Source organism: Amphiprion ocellaris, chromosome 18, assembly GCF_022539595.1.
Source record: "Amphiprion ocellaris isolate individual 3 ecotype Okinawa chromosome 18, ASM2253959v1, whole genome shotgun sequence".
Lineage (NCBI taxonomy): Eukaryota > Metazoa > Chordata > Actinopteri > Pomacentridae > Amphiprion > Amphiprion ocellaris.
Genome location: NC_072783.1, coordinates 14361945 through 14382431, shown reverse-complemented (window position 1 = coordinate 14382431; position 20487 = coordinate 14361945). Strand labels below are relative to the sequence as shown.

Here is a 20487-nt window from a genome sequence, read left to right as displayed (position 1 = left end):
CGATACCGATATATGTGGACTTGGAAATAATTCCAAACCACAGACATATTGTTAGTCAGGGACAGTAAGCTTGTTACTGCAGCCACACTTGCAGGCCTTAAAGTGAAAAATACAATCTAGCTAACTAATAAGAAATGAAGATATCTGCATTCAGAAACTCAGTAAACTCAGTAAAAGACATGGAAAAAGGACATTGATTTACCTTTTAACAATATGTCCACTATTTATTCTGAAATACACCTATGTAAACAGCTACAGTGCAAAAAATAAATAAAAATATAGTTTATAACAGCAAGCTATATTTCAGTTCAAATAATAACAAAAATATTAAAGTGCTCTAAGAACTGGTAACTTAAATAATCAGACACAAATAAGAAAATATAAAATAAGTACAGTTTACTACAGACAATTACAGTTCAATTTTAAAAAAGCATTTACTGTGCTACAAGAGCTGGTAAGCTACCTATTTATTCTTTCTTTCTGACATCTTTTATTTCTTCCCTAAGTGTTGACACAGTGTTCACTTTTCTGTTTGCCAGATGTTGAGTTCCTCTTGCCGCATCATCATAAAAAAACGAACAAGCACATGAAGACTTGTGTCCATGCTCTGTCTAGTGGCTTCATCAATATCCAATGAAAACACACATTTTTTGAGCTTTTCAGAAAGACTTTTCTTAATCTGGTGCTATGCCATGTGTATTTATGGAACCAGCATGATGATTTGACACGGACAGTTTTGACAAAGCATTTTATCTTCAGCACAGATTAACGAGTGGCTGAGATCTGGTGAACGATAGGCTGTGTTCTGCAATGAACGTTGAGAGCAAAAGCTGCATTCCCTTCATTCCATTGGTAGACGAACTCCACTGGCAATGTAGTACTATCTTTTTTTTTCGAGCCAAACGCCGGCACCGCATGCTGGAAATCCGGCATGGTTGTTTACACGCTTCATGATGCAGTTTGATCATGTGATCATTTGCGCGCCGGTAAATGCCGGCGAAATCCAAGCATTATTTTATCGGTTTTCATGATAGGCAAAAAACCTGATAACGATATTGACCGATAATACATTTTTATGCCAATATCGGACCGATAATATCGGTGGGCCAATATTATCGGACATCCTTAATTATTATATATAATTATTATATGCAATACTTAATTTAAACACACGTATCTGTTAGATATATGTGTGCACAGAGATATGATCTGCTAGATTCACTAACTCATGATACTCCCTTAAACTCCAACAGATGTACATCAACTATTTCATATCAAAGTTTATGTGACTGTTGTGATCGTAAACTGTAAATTCAAATAGCAGCATGATAGCGCCCCAGAAGTGAAGCCAAAATATTTGGATCAATGGCTGCTGGCTGGTTGTAGTACAGGTCATAAACCCTGCTGCCTCTATCTAAGGTAATGGAACAAGAACTAAAATAATATAAATCTAAATACACCTCAAATAAATCTTTGCCTAATATGATCTCTGTCATATAAAGTACATATTCTGACCAGTTTGTTTGTGGTTAGTTATTAGATGTTATTAAAAAAAGGATCTTTGAATATTTTAGTACAAAAGAGTATTAAAGACCTGTTTCTCTGCTTAACTGTGTAATTTGCTATTGTCTGTTTTAAACCACAAAATGAGTTGCTCTGCAGTAAACTGTACTAACTGATAGTCTGAGTAAGTTAACCCTTTCCTCCCTAACAAGTTCCTTGACTAATATGAAGCTGTGTCCACTCTTAATGCAACAAATAAACATTTTAAAAAATGTTTCTACTGTGGCACAATCAGTGAAGAGGCCTCCTCATACTAGTGTGACTCTGTTCTCTTATGATGTTCATTTTGGCCTTCTAGTTTAGTAGGTTTCATTGACTAAATCTGGAGATGTTTTTTAAGTTTGAAATTTCAAAAAAAAAAAAAAAATAGCATTGGGTCTTAGTTTGTGTTCGGAAGCTTAATGCTGATGTTATGGCTAGCAACTTATGAACACAACCAGTCTATGCAAAACAATAGTTCATATGCAGCTCCCTAATGAGACAACTAGAAGCTACTAATAATTCAATTCAATTTTATGTATATAGCGCCATTTCACAACATATGTCATCTCACAGCGCTTAGCATAGTAAGGCATAGACTTTATGAATTTTAAACAAAAAACAGAGAACCCAGTATTCCGAAGTTGCCTTTGGATTCCCTATAAGCAAGCAGTCAGCCGCGGTGGGAAGGAAACAAAAAAATCCACCCTAAATAGGGAAGGGGAAAAAGGAACTTTGACAGAACCAGGCTAAGTGAAGGCAGCCCTCTGCCTCGACCGGTTGGGGTGAGAGTGGGGATGAGGGGGTGGGGGATACCAGGAGGGTTTGGGTGTACAGCAAGCATCCACAACAGTTAAATTCATCTCCACCACCTGGTCACCACTACTGATGTCATTTGTGTAAGACGGCAGCATCCATTTGTGTGATATTTATACCTTCACTGTTGAACAGTGGGAGGAAGTTACCCAAGCCAGCACTATATACTGTGATACCTCAATTTTCATCCTACATATTGTGCAAAAATAAAAGTTTGGATTAATGAAATTAAAAGATATGTTAGGACTTTACCCTGGTCCAGATTAGATATTGTCTATTCTGATGTGACTAAGCAGACAAGTTGTCTCCATATTGGTCTGTAATCTAAATCTGGCCGTCTCCCAACTACTATATATACCTGAAGGACGAAGAGAATCCTCAGAACAGATACTGGCAGATGCTGTTAAACCTAAAGAACAGATGCCACATATTTTTCAGAGTAATAATATAAGTAACCATAAATTTGTTTCTTAATAAGGTAATAGATCCTATAACTCAGTCTATGAAGACAGTTTCATTATGTCATTTATGGCCCTGGAGGAGGTTTATCAAGTTTGTAAAGCTAACACCAGTGAAATGTCACCTGAGGGTTAACCTGAGGGTTAAGATATCCATCATTAACCTCAGTCTCTCCACTTTGTTCTCCAACTCTCTCACTTCACTCCCTGTCTTCTCTCTACTAGCAATGCTAATAAAGAAATAAAAATTAACCATCCTTATCTGAGCATGGGATTGGAGAATACAAATATCCTGTCAATGTTTTTTAAAATTAAAGACATGTAGTTAAACAATGTTGCTATCAGTCATGGAGGCATCATAAGACCAAAAGATTCTATTAGTCACATTGTGGAAAATGTATGATCCAGTACTTTTGGAGCTCCACTTAAACTAGAAACAAGTCAGGTTATCTTGCACCCTATCTCTTAAATTATGACCATTTTGTGCAATTGCAATACTACACTACTTGATAAATTCTGCAAAATGTATATCTGTATCCTTAACAACACTCGCTGCAGTCTTACCTGGCTGAGCTCCACCAGATGTTCTTTCTCCTTCTGGAGCTTCTGCACCACCACGTCCTTCTGAAAAAGCTGCTCCGACAGTCTCCTCACCTCAATGTGTGACGACTACAAGGAGACACAACACATCAGATAATATGATATGTGATCTGGAATCACCAAAAAGCTAACTAACACTCTTGTACACATACAAGACTTTGTTCTAATGTTGGTCTACTAAAGCAGACTCTCTCTGTGGTTATTGATGTTTTCCTCTCAGGCACGCAGTCGTGACAGCTAGTGAATGCAGAAATCTCCATCTGTAGACTCTGACTCTGCAGCAGCACTGTAAAAAACAATTATCTGGCTTCATGACTAAAACAGATGTCATTATTTTGTCCCTTTCTAATGGACATCAAAGCTTTTTCTCTGCATGTAAAGTCCTGACTCCTATTAAAGGCACAAGAACCTAATGAGACAAATGTGATACTTAAGACTATGAACGTGAGGCGGCAGACTGAGATATATGAACACAAATGTGTTTCATGATGAATTTCAGAACAGACAGACGAGTCAAATATTTCGCTCCTTTGGATCAAACACATCATGTCCAGCTAAATTGACTGTTGTGACAGAATACCTCAAACATCAGACATGGTCATGTCATTTCTGTTTCAAATCCTTGTGTCAACTCTGCTTATCAAACCGGTCTGGTCTTGTTGCATCTGCTGCATAGGAGTCCTCTGACGCTTCTGTCTTTACTGTATTGTGGGAGACCGTTTAGCCAAAAAACCTTCATATAACCAGAGGATCAAGTTCTTAACATCATGACCCAGATCAGATTAATCAGAGCAAATTTGCAGAGGTGATGTAAACACCTCCTGGTTCCCCTGACAACTCTTGTTTCACCTTCACCTACAGTGCTGTAAGTGCAGTACATTCTTGTGGCATTCCTGCACAAAGATAGCATCTTAATCCTTTAATATACCTCAGAGAGACAGATAAAGGGGTTTGGTGAAGGGGTTGTAATGGAGATGTCAGAGCTCTGCTTCTTAGTGTCTGCACAGAGAAGACGGTGCTTCATCACAGTGTGGAAAAACTCGCTGAAGCAGGACTCGGAGGGAAAACATTTTAACTGTGAGCTACAATTTATAACACAGAAAAAGGTGAAACTGGGACAGACTATAATATTATTCTGTGCTCTGTAATTTGTCATAAACTTGTTCAAACAAACATTTACTGTCGGACATAGAGCAACTAAGGTGAGAGTTGCTCTACTCCCACCAATGCAGTAAAACAAAATAAAATAAAAAGGCAGATGTAAACAGAATAAATGAATACAATAAAAGGGTTCTTATAAACTGAGGCTGGGTTAGAGGACTGATAATAGGGTAGGCATATCTTTTCGTGACTTTAGGGATGACTTTTAAGAATTTCTATTTTGTCTATCTTGGTGCAGGGGGTTCATTTTAAAGTGACCTGGAAAGATTTCCTCTGTCATATAGTTTTCCAAGCACTAAAAGACAGAAAGGCCTGTAATCACGTTAGCTTTAGGGTAGAGGATTTTATTCTTCTGCTTATCTGTGCTGCAATTTAAATGTAATAAATGTAGTGTTCATCATTACTTTGCTCATATTCTGGGAGTTTATTTTTCCAATCTACACTGAGGGAATAAGTCCTACAACATGTGAATAAGTCATTAAACAATGTTAACCGTTATGGAATAAATTTACTGTTTTCTCCAGTTTAACTTCAGAGACTCAGCAGATATTCAGGACTACTAACAACACAGAACCTTAACCTTACTGTTTTAATCACATTTAGGCTTTCCAAATTTTACATTAATGTGAACCAGCATCTCCACTGACAGTTTTATTAACTAAATGTGCCACATCACACTAACACAACTCACTTCAGCTGTTTACATGATACTCAACGCAAACATCATTAGCTTAATGGTACGTTAGCTTTAATCAGGCTACGGCTGAGCAGCTAGCTCGGTTAGCATCACTAATTCACATTAAAGCTAATATTTACTGGATGCTAACTTTCGTCTCTGGTCAATACACACAGAAATAAACTCCACCAACATCTGGAGTACATTGCACACATTATATCTGACACTACAGGTGTATATAAAGTGCATTTAAAAGCAGCACCGATAAGAAAATAAACATTTACTTACCGAACTATCAGAGTCCTTTCAGTGTCTGCTCGTAGAATCAGCCGAAGTTAGAAAACTGGTTAAAACAAGCCAACGTGTAGAAAAACTCTGTGGAAAATGTTCTGCTGCTTCACCGATAAATAAACCAACAGTGATCATATCAGAGTTAGTCCAAACGAGATGAGCATCTTGGCTGTCTCCTCCATATGACCTGTCAATCATTCCAGACCAGACTATCAATCTGGTTTCGCAAAACTTCAATGCGCTATATAAAAATCAGTGTTGATTTATTTTAAGACCGGCCACCTGATCTCTCACTTTGACCATAACAGCTAACGAAAAAAAATCCTGAGCCATAGAAAAGCAATCTATCAAATTTTAGTTTTTGCCGTGATGAATTCGGGTCTAGAGCCAGAGCTTTTTGGAGCCAGCCCCTGGCGGATGGTGTGATATTGCAAGTTTTTGACACTTCCAGGTAGGCTTCATTTTTAGAGCCAGACGCTACGTCCATCTTTATATACAGTCTATGGCTCCAAAAAGCTCTGGCTCCATAGACCCCAATGCTACATGGGAAAAACTAAAATTTGATAGACTGCTTTTCTACGGCTCAGGACTTTTTTTCGTTAGCTGTTATGGTCAAAATGAGAGATCAGGTGGCCGATCATAAAATAAATCAATACTGAATTTTACATAGAGCGTTAAAGTTTTGCAAAGCCAGGGGGCAGGCTACTTGATTGACAGTCTGGTCTGGAATGACTGACAGGTTCTATGGAGGAGGTAGCCAAGACACTCATTCACTGTAAACTCTGTTCTCATTTGGATTAACTTTGATATGATCACTGTTGGTTTATTTATCGGTGAAGCAGCAGAACATTTTCCATAGACAATTTTTCTACCTGTTGGCTTGTTTTAACCAGTTTTCTACCTTCGGCTGATCATGTCAGCAGACACTGAAAGGACTCTGATAGTTCGGTAAGTAAATGTTTACTTTCTTAACGGTGCTGGTTTTACTGCACTTTATATGCAACTTTAGTGTCAGATATAATGTGTGCAATGCACTCCAGATGTTGGTGGAGTTTATTTCTGTGTGTATTGACCAGAGAAGAAAGAAAACATCCAGTAAATATTAGCTTTAATGTTAGCGATGCTAACCGAGCTAGCTGCTCCATCATAGCCTGATTAAAGCTAATGTAGCATTAAGCTAACAATGTTTGTGTTGTGTGTCATGTAAACAGCTGAAGTGAGTTGTGTTAGTGTAACATGGTACATTTAGTTGATAAAACTGTCAGTGGAGACGCTGGTTCACATTAAAGCAATGTTTGAAAAACTAAATATGATTAAAACAGTAACGTTACGATTATGTGTTGTCAATAGTCCTGAATACCTACTAAGACTCTGAAGTTAAACCGGAGAAAACAGTAAATTTACTCCATAACAGTTAACGTTGTTTAACACATTTAACACGTTTCACGTGTTGTAGTACGTATTCCTGCAGTGTAGATTGGAAAAATAAACTCCCAGAATATGAGCAAAGTTATGATGAACACTACTGTGATGTTTAAAAATAATAGTAGAATGTTAAAAAACATTTGCTTGTTCATTTGAGTAGTTTTCGTTTAGTTCCTGTTGTCAATAAAGATAGAGTCAAAGAATGTGACGTCACTACCTGTTAGTTGGCACATGGAGTCAGAGAGAAGCCATGCAACTGCAGCTGAACAATATGTTCGCATCTGTTGTTGAGGACTACATAGCAATGTCGTGAGTACTAAAAATGTGCACTAGAGAGACATATCTTAAGATATCAAAGTATATTTCATGTGTTTGTTTAATAATTTAGGCTAAAAACAAGGTAAAATGCTAATGCTAAAAACGAATGTGAAGCTGCATTGATATAGTGCATTGCCGAAGCTGCAAAGAAAGGGCACAATACACAACAAAACAACAACTAATAATGACAAGGGAAGCAGAACTACAATTTGAAAAGGCAAACCTCAGGCCGAACTTGAAACATTAAAAGTACAGTGTGAAGCTGATGCAGCAGTACGTGAGGCACAAGTTTTGGAAATGGCAGAGCTACAAATAGAGGATGAAGTGAAAGATGAAGAGCAGGAAAGCAGTATGCAACGTACCAGTGAGTATGTCCAAGCACAAAATGCTCAAAAACAAAGCTCTCTACCTTCACCTGACCAGGTTGACAACCAATCACACAAAAGTCAAAAGTATGAGCCAGAAATGCATCACACATTGTCACAAAGCAGTGTTAAAAAGGACTGTGAAGAAAATGAAGATACATACATACCCATTGCAACTACAAAGGAAAATAAAAGGACATATGATCCAAAACCTGAAAGAGACAGGTATCAAAACGTCCATGCATACACTCCCAGGCATTTTAATGTACATGCTCCACCTTTTTCTTAATGCAAAGACTCTGCAGTCACACCAACACCTGCTGTAGACCCATTGGCAAAGTATTTAGCCAGGCGAGATCTTACAAACTCAGGGCTGTACCAGTTCGACGACAAGCCTGAGAATTACCGTGCGTGGTATGCATCATTTACAAGTACAACCAATGACATCAATCTAAGTGACGCACAACTGCTCGATCTCATGATCAAATGGCTCGGAAAAGAATCGCGAGAATATCTCAAACGCATCAGAGCAGTGTACGTAGGAAATCCTTCTGAAGCATTGAATAAAGCATGGGAAGGGAAGGGAATCCAGCCAAAACATGCCCTTTACACAACAAACCGCACCCACTCCAAAGTTGCAAAGCATTCAGAAACAAAGTAATAGAGGAAAGAAAAACATTTCTCAAGAAAAACAGCATTTGCTTTAAATGCTGCGCTTCAACTTCACATCTGGCAAAGGACTGTAAGGCATCTGTAAAGTGTGAAGAATGTGACACCACATACTATGTTACAGCTATGCATCCGAGCGCAACAAGTCAAGTACCAAAGGTCCCACCAACCTCACAGGCTGACGGCGGGGAGGCTAAAGTCACTGACGCAGATGACAACACACCAGTTGTAAGCTCAAACTGCACTGAGGTTTGTGGGAAAGGACAATTTGGAAGTTCATGTGCTAAGATATGCCTTGCAAAGATATATCCAAAGAACGATGTACAGAAGGTCATCAATGCCTATGTGATAATAGACAATCAGAGCAACCGCTCATTGGCCAAACCAGAGTTTTTGGATCTGTTCAGAGTAAAAACTGAGCCTTCTTCTTATCAGCTGAGGACCTGTTCAGGTTTGGCAGAGACATCTGGAAGACAGGCTGAAGGATTTATGATAGAATCCATAGATGGAAAAGTGGCTGTTCCTCTTCCACCACTTATTGAGTGTTGTGACATCCCAAAATCGCACAGCGATTCCCACTCCTAAAGCAGTCCTTCACCAGCCTCATCTGCAACATATTGCCAAACATCTCCCTGATCTTGATACAAATGCTGAGATCTTACTTCTTCTAGGCAGAGACATTTTGAGATTACACAAAGTCAGACAACAGATTAACGGACCACACAACGCCCCATTTGCACAACGCTTGGATCTGGGCTGGGTGGTAGTAGGCGAAGTGTGCCTTGGTAACAGTCACAACCCAGTCGTCAGCGACTTCAAAACAACCGTGTTGGAAGGTGGTCGTCCATCCGTCTTCCTGCCATGCACAAGCTACATGCAAGTTAAAGAGTCTGTACCAAGAGTCAATCATGCCACCAAAGTAACAGAGGAAACACTCGGCAAAACGGTGTTCGACAAAACTGACCAAGACAACAGACCTGCACCATCAATTGAGGATGTCATGTTTGTTGAAAAGATGGACAAGGACATGTACCAAAACAGTAGCAACACTTGGGTAGCTCCACTACCATTTAAAGAGCCACGACCCCACCTTCCTAATAACAAACAAGAGGCTATCGAGAGATTTGCATCATTGGAAAAGGCTTTCAAGCAGAACCCTGTAATGCAGGCACAATATTTTGCATTCATGGACAAACTTGTCGAAAATGGACACGCTGAAATCGCACCACCACTAATAGACAATGAGGAATGCTGGTTTCTTCCCACGTTTGGAGTATATCATCCACGGAAGCCAGACCAGATTAGAGTGGTGTTTGATTCATGCTCGCAGTACCAAGGATTCTGCCTAAATAAGGTACTACTAACCGGACCGGACTTAAACAACACTTTGGTTGGTGTTTTGCTCTGCTTTCGCAAGGAGAAAGTTGCAGTATTAGCAGACATCCAGCAAATGTTCTACTGTTTTGAGGTGGCTGAGAACCATAGAAACTTCCTCAGATTTCTGTGGTATGAGGGAAATGACATCAACAACGTCGTAGACTATCGCATGAAAGTTCATGTTTTTGGCAATAGTCCCTCACCTGCTGTTGCCATCTACGGGCTGAGGAGAGCGATCAGAGAAGGATCTCCAAAGTACAGTGATGATACAGTTCAGTTTGTCGAAAGACATTTTTATGTGGATGATGGACTCATCTCTGTACCATCCGACCACCAAGCAGTAGACCTTCTCAAAAGAACACAGGCCGGGGGGCGCTAGGGAGCCCAAGCAAGATGGCAGCTTAACGTATGGACTCCTCACAACTCTGCACATAAAATTACCCTAACTTCCTCTAAACCTGGCCAAGTGACGGGAACGGACTATGTCAAAACCCTCAGCAGCAAAGGAGTGCGACATTTTCACAAAAGCTTGCAAACCAGGCCTACGAAGCGCTAATATATCACTTTCGCCCGAGGACCCTGGTGCTTGCAGCATGGCCAATATGACCGATGGAGCTAAAAGCACTCCGCTCCGATTTTGGCACGAAGTTGGACGGAATAACCAACAGACTGGGTGAGCTGACAAACTCAATCTCTATGCTGGAGAGCAGTATGGGTGAAATCAAACGGGAGGTAACAGCTAATGAAAAACGTATCGACGAAACCTGCTGCAGAGGATATGTTGAAAAATACCGAGACGGCACTAGCGACAGCGGCAAAGAGACTTGCACACCCGGAAGAAAAGACAGAGGACCTGGAGAACCGCGGCAGAAGAAAGAATATTCAGCTGTTCGGTCTTAAAGAAGGAGCTGAGGATAACCGTGTTCTCTTGGACTTTGTACATGACATGCTTCCCCAGTGGTTGGGCACCGGAGACGATCGAATGTTGACTTTGGAAAGAGCCCATCGCACGCTGGCCCCGTCCAACCCGAACCATAGCAGAGCTGTCCTCATCCGCTTCCACAAGTTCCAGGATAGAGAGTTCGTTGTACAAGCCACTAGACAATGGAACATCACACATGACGGGTCCAAACTCATCTTTGCCCAGGATTTTTCAGCAGAAACCATCTGACAAAGACGACAGTTCAACGTTGTTAAAAAGCTGTTTGTTGACATGGGGGCCTTCCGGGGATTTCACCTCCAGCCGTGAAAGCTCAGGGTGCTGCATAATGGAAAGGTTCACCTGTTTTCTTCCCCACAGGAGGCAGAGAAATTCCACCGTAATATCACGGCTAAATAAACCACACATGGTCAGGTTTGAACTATGTTTCATACAACATGCAGAAGGGTGAGCATATTAGTCTCTGTGCAGACTTTTTCTCAAGTTTATATAAGTGCAATGCTGGTACATGTCACTTTATTTAAGCTATGTTTCTACCATGTTGATAGATGGACACTTTGTGTTAAGACTTTTTACCTGAACTAGCCTTTATGTTTAGTATAACTTAAATACTGAGCAACACTTGCAGTTATATATTTTTCTTAGCACATTCTGCATAGAGACAGCTATTTTCAAGCAAGTTGTGGGTTGTGAGGGATTGATGCTGTTTGTCAGATATGTTCGGGGTGATACCTGTTCAGGTGGGATTGTCTGGTCATTTGGGGACTAGGCTAGGGTTTTGGGGAGGCGGGGTGGGGGGGGGGGTAGAGTGGGGCCCCTACACTCTACCTATGTGTTTTCCTTCCTTTCTTAGCTGGTTTGCTTCTATTGTTTGTTGTTTTGCTTATACAACATGTTTTTTTTCTGCGTTTGTTCTCATGTCAGTGTGGTCAAACACTATCAATACTACACAAAAACTTTCGTGTGCCTAACACACTTAACGTAGTAACATTTAATGTCAGAGGCCTCGGTCACCCAATTAAACGGAAAAGAGTTCTTACATTTCTAAAAAAGGAAAAAGCAGACCTGGTATTTTTACAGGAAACTCATTTGTCTAACGAGGAGCACAAAAACTTAAGAGGGATTGGGTCGGCCAGGTTTATTTCTCTAGTTTTACCAGTAATAAAAGAGGAACGGCAATACTTATCCATAAAAACTTGCCCTTCTTATTCAAAGAACAACATTCTGACTTTGGGGGCAGGCACGTGCTTATCCGAGGAATGTTATATGGCCAAGAATTAAAGCTGCTTAATATTTATGCACCAAATAAAGATTCCCCCAAATTTATGACTGACATGATTACCTTATTTAGTCAACACCACACAGACTTTGGGATAGTTGCTGGAGATTTCAACTGTTGTCTGGATAGTAATTTGGATAAATCTTCACCTACATTATGTAAGTCAAATGCATCAAAGACCCTGAAGCTGACCACTAGAGATATAGGCCTTGTCGATGTCTGGAGAGAACTTAACCCAACATTGAGGGATTACACTTTCTTCTCAACCAGACACAAGTCATATTCCCGAATAGATTTATTTTTCTTACCTCAGGAATATCTCTCTACTGTAATTTCATGTAATATAGGGCCCATCCCTATATCTGATCATTCACCAGTCCATCTTCAGCTTTCCCTCCCACCACAGACTCACCAAACTAAATACTGGAGATTTAACTCCTCAATTCTTACTGAGTCTGAGGCTTGTTACAATATTCGTTTATGGCTGGAACAGTATAAACAAGATAATGCAGTCTCCGATGTAACTCCAGCCACGCTGTGGGATGCCGCTAAAGCAGTAATTAGGGACCAGCTGATCGCCTATACGTCTGCAAAAAAAAATCTTTTACTAGACAATCAGAGCAGCTTAAGACAGAGTTAATCAATTTAGAACAATCTCATAAATGATCTCCGATGGAAGAAAACCTGAAGAAATTAAATGAAGTCAGGAATAAGCTCAATCTCACTCAAACAGAACATATTAAAAAACTTATGTTCTTTACAAGACAACAATACCATGAATACGGCAATAAACCCACTAGGCTTCTAGCCTATCAGCTTAAAAAACAACGTGCAGACAACACAATTAAGAGTATACGAACTACGACAGGCCAATTGAAATATGACAGTCACTCAATAAAATCCTCATTCCACAAATTTACATACAACTTTACACATCAGAAAACCCATCAGAATCAGACATCAAAACATTCTTGGATGGGATATCTCTTCCCTCTATATCAGAGGATGAGAAAAAACAACTAAGTGCTCCATTCACCCCAGATGAGGTATTGCAAGCAATCAAATCGATGCCCTCTGGGAAAACTCCAGGCCTAGATGGTTACCATATTGAATTCTATAAGACCTTCTGGCCACAAATCCAGCCCCTTTTTATGCCAAGTTTACAGATTTTTCTGAAAATGGAATTCTTCCTGAGTCCATGAAAGCAGCAATAATAACATTATTACCTAAGAAGGATAAAGATGCTGCTGAATGTTCCTCATTTCGCCCAATTTCACTACTTCCAGTGGACTTTAAAATAATATCAAAGTTAATCGCTACGCAGAATAGAGAACCTTTTGCCACAGATCATAAACCCTGACCAGTCTGGTTTTGTAAAGGCACGTTATGCGACTGACAATATCCGGCGGCTACTGAATATAATTGATCATTCGACGCTCTACAATAGAACAACTCTATTATTATCACTTGACGCAGAAAAAGCATTTGACAGGGTTGAATGGCCGCACTTGTTAGCTGTTTTGGAAAAATTCAATTTTGGTGAAAAAAGCATTGGCTGGATCAAAGCTATGTATAGCAATCCATATGCTCAAATATGTATAAATGGTGCACTTACTGATAAAATTAGTCTGTCCAGGGGCTGTCGGCAGGGCTGTCCACTGTCCCCATTCCTATTTAATTTGGCAATCGAACCATTTGCAGAAGCTATACGTGCCAATGATGAGATCACTGGTATTGACATTGGGAAAATTAAAAATAAAATCTCGTTATATTCTGACGATATAATTTTATACTTGACAAACCCTGAGAGATCAATCTCAGTGTTGTTAGATCTTAGCACTAAATTTGGATTAATATCGGGTTATAAAATTAACCTAACAAAATCCAATGCCTTACTATTGAATTCGCCAATTTCAAGTAAACTCAAAACTATCTCGCCTTTTACCTGGGCCCACAATGGTTTTAGATATTTAGGGGTGAACGTGACTTCAAAACTTAAAGATTTATATGACATAAATTACATCCCATTAGTCAAAAAAATTAAAGAGTTAGAATATTGGAAAACACTCCCCATCTCTTTTTTAGGACGCATTAATGTAATCAAAATGAAGGTTTTGCCACGCTTCAATTATTTGTTCCAATCTTTACCCTGCTACTTAGATAAAACATTTTTTAAATCCATAAATACAATTTTGACCTCTTTTATCTGGAAGAACTCCTCACAGAGAATAGCCTTGAAAACCTTGACTAAGCCTAGAGAAAAAGGGGGGTTGGAACTACCTGATTTACAGATGTACTACTGGGCTGCCCAAACAAAAGTTCTAATTAGCTGGATACATAAACATAGCAGTGCCCATTGGATAGACATAGAAGATGAACTTTGTCTCCCTGCCTCTATAACAACACTACCTTTTATTAACAACGCAAAGGTGCTAGTAGCAAAGACCTATGTAACCTACAACACTATCCAAGCTTGGCAAGACGTAAAGAAGTTTTGTGGTATCTCTGATGAAATTTCAAGGCTTGCACCTTTATCCTCCAATCCAGACCTGCCACCATCAATTGGAAAATCCCTCCTTACAAAGTGGAAAGAGCATGGCATCCTTCAGTTCCAAAACTTGTTCACTGGAGACATTCTCAAGTCCTTTACAGACTTAAGGTCAGAATTCGATATTCCAAAACAGGACTTTTACAAATACTTACAAATACGCCATCTAATCAATAGTGAAAAGGGAGGGACGACTATCTTTGGGGTTGACAGGTCTTGAGGAGGTTTTGATTAGTTCCACATCACTCAAAAGGAAAATTTCTGTAATTTACAGAGAGCTCTTAGATCAGCATAGTTGCTCCCTAAGTCCACTGAAGAATATATGGCAACAAGATTTGGCTAGTGATCTTAATGAGAACCAGTGGGATACTATGTGTCAGAATGTTTTGTCCACACTGTCCTGTAACAAAATAATTGAACAAAACTGCAAGTTTATTCACAGTATGTACTTTACTCCACTTCGCTTAAGTAAGATGTTTCCTAACTCATCTCCCAGATGTCATCGTTGTGAAATATGTGTGGGGACAATAATGAACATTTTTTGGGAATGTAGAAAACTAAAACATTTCTGGAAAGATGTACACAATCTGACTTATAATGTTATAGAAACTCAACTGGACTGTACACCGATACTCTACCTCTTCGGCACAGAACTGGACAAGTCACTCAACCCCACACGTAAGAAGAGGATTACCATAATATCCTACATAGCGAAGAAGTGTATCCTACTCAACTGGAACCGCCAAAGACCCCCGACGTTAAACTTGTTTAAACAAATCTTGAATGAAACTCTAAGATTGGAACAACGGACATACATTTTGAAAAACAAAAGAGATGTCTTCATGAAGATATGGGAGCCATTTTTGGACCTCTGACTAAAATATGATGGAACAGGCTTTGATTTTATAAAGCAAAAATCATATTTGATTTCATGACCATATCATGACATGATTTAATTTGCTCCTTTGGTTGTATGGGCTGCATTGTTGTATTGTGTTTTGTTATGTTATTATTATGTTAATATTATTGTATTATTATTTTAATGTTTCTATTTCAAAAATGTTCAAAAAGACAAATAAAAAGACAATTAAAAAAAAAAACACAGGCCTCTCTTGCAGAATCAAACATACGTCTCCACAAGTTCATCTCAAATAGTCCAGATGTTCTGAACACCTTGTCTCAGGAAGACTGTGCAGCTCCAGTCAAAGACCTAGACCTCAGTGGAGAAACTCAGGCCATTCAGCGCAGTCTTGGCCTTTTATGGGAGACATCGACAGAGACTTTTACATTTTCTGTATCAACAGACCCAAAGCCATTCACTCGTCGAGGTGTATTATCTATGGTAAAGAGCATCTTTGACCCTTTAGGTCTGCTGGCCCCTGTCACTGTGTGCGGTAGAGCACTTCTAAGAGAACTAACTGCTGATCTTTCTGATTGGGACACTCCTCTCTCAGAAGAAAAGCATGAGAAGTGGGATTCCTGGCGTAATTTGCTGCTAGATCTTAAGCAGTTGCACGTACCTCGAACTTACATGGACATATCACTTTGCAACGTTGAACACACAGAACTCATTGTGTTCTCAGATGCCTTGGTAAAGGCCATCAGAGCCGTTGCATATCTAAAGACCTTTCAAAACAATGGACACATGGAGATTGGATTTGTCATGGCTAAAGGAAGGTTAGCTCCCAGATCTGATCCTACCATTCCACGTTTAGAAGTTTGTGGAGCTGTCTTAGCCGTTGAATTGGCAGATCTCATTCAAGAGGAGTTGGATGTCAAGTTTGATGAAGTCAAGTTCTACAGCGACAGCAAAGTCGTTCTCGGGTACATCCATAACACGACTAAAAGGTTCTATGTGTTTGTGCACAACCAGATTCGGCGCATACGACATTCTACTAAGCCTGAGCAATGGCACTATGTTCCTTCTGAAGAAAATCCAGCAGATCATATTTCACGATTTCTGCCTGCGTCACATCTGGATAAAACAAACTGGTTCTCTGGACCCGCCTTCCTGAGAAAAATGACAGACAAGAACAAACAGACTTTGGAAACATTTGAACTAATAAAACCAGAAAAGGACATCAAAATAAGGCCAGAAATCAAAACTCTCAGTACCATCACAGAAAACACTCTCAATTCAGGCCGCTTTCAACATTTCTCAACTCTCCAGTCACTCGTTCGAACCATGACTTGCTTGATTCATATCGCCAAATCACTCAAACGGTCAAAAAAAGCTCATCATTGCAAAGGATGGCATTGGTGTAAGCAACCACCTTCACCCGAAGAACTCAAAACGGGAATGAGCATTATTCTTCAAGCTGCTCAAAGAGCTGCCTTTCGAAAAGAACAGTTGGCTTTACACGCTGCGAAGCCCATTCCAAAAGACAGTTGTCTAGAAAAGTTCGATCCTATCATCATGGAGGGTTTGATCTGCATTGGAGGTCGGCTTAAAAACTCAAACCTGGACACAGCTGAAAGACATCCAGTGATTTTGCCCAAAAACTGCCATGTAGCTCTTCTGTTGACACGCCACCACCATGCTCAAGTGAAACATCAGGGACGTCACTTCACAGAGGGGGCCCTACGTGCAGCAGGGTACTGGATTCTGGGTGGCAAAAGGCTCATTAACACCATCATTCACAACTGTGTAACATGCAGGAAGCTCAGAGGTAAAGTTCAGGAACAACACATGGTAGACCTTCCCCCTGAGCGTCTCCAAGTATGTCCTCCATTCACATATGTTGGACTAGATGTTTTTGGTCCTTGGATGGTCACTGCTAGGAAAACACGTGGAGGACATGCAGAGAACAAAAGGTGGGCAATCATGTTCAGTTGTTTAAGGTCAAGAGCAGTACACATTGAGGTATGTAGCTCAGAGGTAGAATCAATGGACGTTTCAAGCTGCATGAATGCACTTATGCGCTTTTTCGCCATCAGAGGACCTGCCAAGCAGTTGAGGTCCGACTGTGGCACGAATTTCATTGCTGCCAGCAAAGAACTGAAAATGGACAAAGACAAAACCTCACTGTACCCAAAAATTCAAAAATACCTCAACAAAAATGGATGTGTTTTGGAGTTCAACCCTCCTCATGGTTCACACATGGGAGGCAGTTGGGAGAGAATGATAGGGGTTGCCAGAAGGATCTTGGATTCTATGTTCCTTCAACTCAATGTGAACCTTACCCATGAAGTTCTCACTACGCTGATGGCAGAAGTTGCCACGGTTATGAATGCACGACCACTAATTCCTGTTTCCACCAACCCGGACAATCCTCAAGTTCTTTCTCCATCGATGATACTCACTCAAAAGTCTGTTGTCCCACCTCCTCCAGGAAACTTCTCAGAGAACAAGATGTACACTAAACAGTGGAAGCAAGTTCAAGTACTCGCAAATAGGTTCTGGACATGATGGCACAAGGAATACCTGCCACACTTGCAGCGCAGACAAAAGTGGACTGCTCATCGTAAGGACTTACAAGTTGGAGATGTAGTCTTGCTCAAGGACAAGCAAGCAGAGCGTAACCATTGGCCAATGGGACTGACTAACGCAACATTTCCTGGGAGAGACAGTCATGTTCGACACGTTGAGGTTAAAACAGTTGATCAAGGAACTGCAAAGACATTTTGTAGGCCAATTACTGAAGTTGTTTTGCTGGTTACTACTTAAGTATGTTTTAAGTTAAGGAGTGACCTTTCCAAGGTTAGGCGGGGAGTGTGATGTTTAAAAATAATAGTAGAATGTAAAAAAATATTTGCTAGTTCATTTGAGTAGTTTTCGTTTAGTTCCTGTTGTCAGTAAAGATAGAGTCAAAGAATGTGACATCACTTCCTGTTAGTTGGCACATGGAGTCAGAGAGAAGCCATGCAACTGCAGCTGAACAATATGTTCGCATCTGTTGTTGAGGACTACATAGCAATGTCGTGAGTACTAAAAATGTGCACTAGAGAGGCATATCTTAAGATATCAATGTATATTTCATGTGTTTAATAATTTAGGCTAAAAACGAGGTAAAATGCTAATGCTAAAAACGAATGTGAAGCTGCATTGATATAGTGCATTGTCAAGCTAAAAAGACACAGGCAATAAATCTTTGATTTTGTTTTATTTTTTGTATTTTTACACTTTTCACTCTGTCACGATGAAAGAGTCCAGTAAAGCCTGTCTCTACAACGACGACTCCTGTTTTCATTGTGGATAGAGTTTAAAGTTTTGATTAGTCAACATGGGATCATTACAACTACAGTTATTACATTTAAATTGCAGCACAGATAAGCTGAAGAATTGTATCCTCTCCCTATAGCTAAAGTGACTGCAGGCCTTTCTGTCTTTCAGTGCTTGGCAAACTATATGACAGAGGAAATCTTTCCAGGGTCACTTTAAAATGAACCTCTGCTGTTGATGCTGATACTGCAACGTCTGTCTTCATCTCAGGTGTCTCATATTCACTGTGAGGATCTTCTGAGTGAAACCAACAGAAGGAAAACCTCATCTGGATGTGAAGAAGCAGACTGAATGGACGATCTGACACTGATGCACCTTGACCTTGGAGTTCACCTTTAATGTCTTTAGAGGTTTTTCTGGGCTCTTCTTTTACCATTCGTATTATCTGTCTCTTCCATTTGTCATCAATTTTCCTCCTGTGGCCATGTCCAGGGAGATTGGCTACAGTACCATAGATCTTAAATTTCTGAATAATATATGCAACTGTAGTCACAGGAACATCAAGCTGCTTGGAGATGGTCTTATAGCCTTTACCTTTAGCATGCTTGTCTATAATTTTCTTTCTAATCTCCTGAGACAACTCTCTCCTTCACTTCCTCTGGTTTGGTGTGATACACACCATGTCACCAAACAGCACAGTGACTACTTGTAACCCTATAAATAGGCTGACTGACTGATTACAAGTTTGTAGACACCTGTGATGCTAATTAGAGGACACACTTTGATTGAACATATCCCTATGGTCACATTATTTTCAGTCTTTTCTAGGGGTACCATCATTTTTGTCCAGGCCTGTTTCATGAGTTTATTTTTTAAAATAAATCTGTTGAACCACGGTTCAAAAGCAATGTCTGATTTTCACTGGATAATTTTCATAGAATTTTTATTTGTTATTACCTTTGTCAGATTCAAATTATTTCTATGACCATTGTGGGTTTTTCTTTTATTAAGCGAGGAGTACCAACAATTTTGTCCACGTGTGTACAATAAATCACAACACAAAAACCAATGACAGATGAAATATTTTACTAACATTGATCATCTCATTACAAGACAAGGATCTGCTAGGAAATCTTGGGTCCTGCATTCATTTGGATGTTACTTTGACATGTACCACCTACGACTCAAGGAGCACAACAAAGAGGCAAAGACATCAATACAGTCCAGATACCAAATACAATCCTTAGTATCACAAAACTTCAGTTCGGCTCCTATCATGGCTTTTGAGACAGTTTGAAGTCAGAATTTTCAGATCAGCGAAAAAAAAAACAACTTTAAATAATGCAGCAAATGGAGACAGATACTGACGTGACTGTCATTATCACCTTTTAACATGGGCTATTCATATAATCACACAGCTCCTTTGTATCCTGTCACTGCAGGTCTGCATCAAGATTTGGAGAATTCCTTGCCAGGGTGGAGGTACGTTTTCAGTTCCGTTTGTTTGTCTGTAAGCAGGATTACACTAAAACTACCAGGTGTGGATGTTTTTTTGAGCTGCATACTTCATCAGCAACCTTTATCAACAAGGTGTGGCAGCCTATATGTAGCTCAAGGGGAAAAATTGAAGGAAAAACCTCTGTCCTCTGCAGCTTATTAAACTTACTGTTTTGGGTTCCCTATAGTAGCTGGACAGCAGCTCACTGCTACTCAAACACCACAAATATCCAACATTATGACATGTAAAGTTTTCAAAGGTTAAACCAACACTCATTTTGAGTTTTTAATGCAGCAGAAGCAGGATGTTGTCTGAGTTTTTTAATATAAAAATAAAATACAAAAGGTTAAGCTTTGTAGTCA

At 39.8% G+C, this 20487-nt stretch overlaps 1 protein-coding gene across 4 annotated transcripts in view; it reads right to left on the bottom strand.

Moving 5' to 3' along the window:
* Positions 1 to 20487, bottom strand: part of LOC111586083 (putative uncharacterized protein MYH16) — a 139855-nt gene that overhangs the window by 72185 nt on the left and 47183 nt on the right. For all 4 annotated transcript variants that reach the window (XM_055004769.1, XM_055004770.1, XM_055004768.1 and 1 more), the window contains exon 3: positions 3381 to 3485. In XM_055004769.1, the coding sequence (XP_054860744.1) occupies positions 3381 to 3485 (105 nt within the window). The remainder of the gene's footprint in view (positions 1 to 3380; positions 3486 to 20487) is intronic.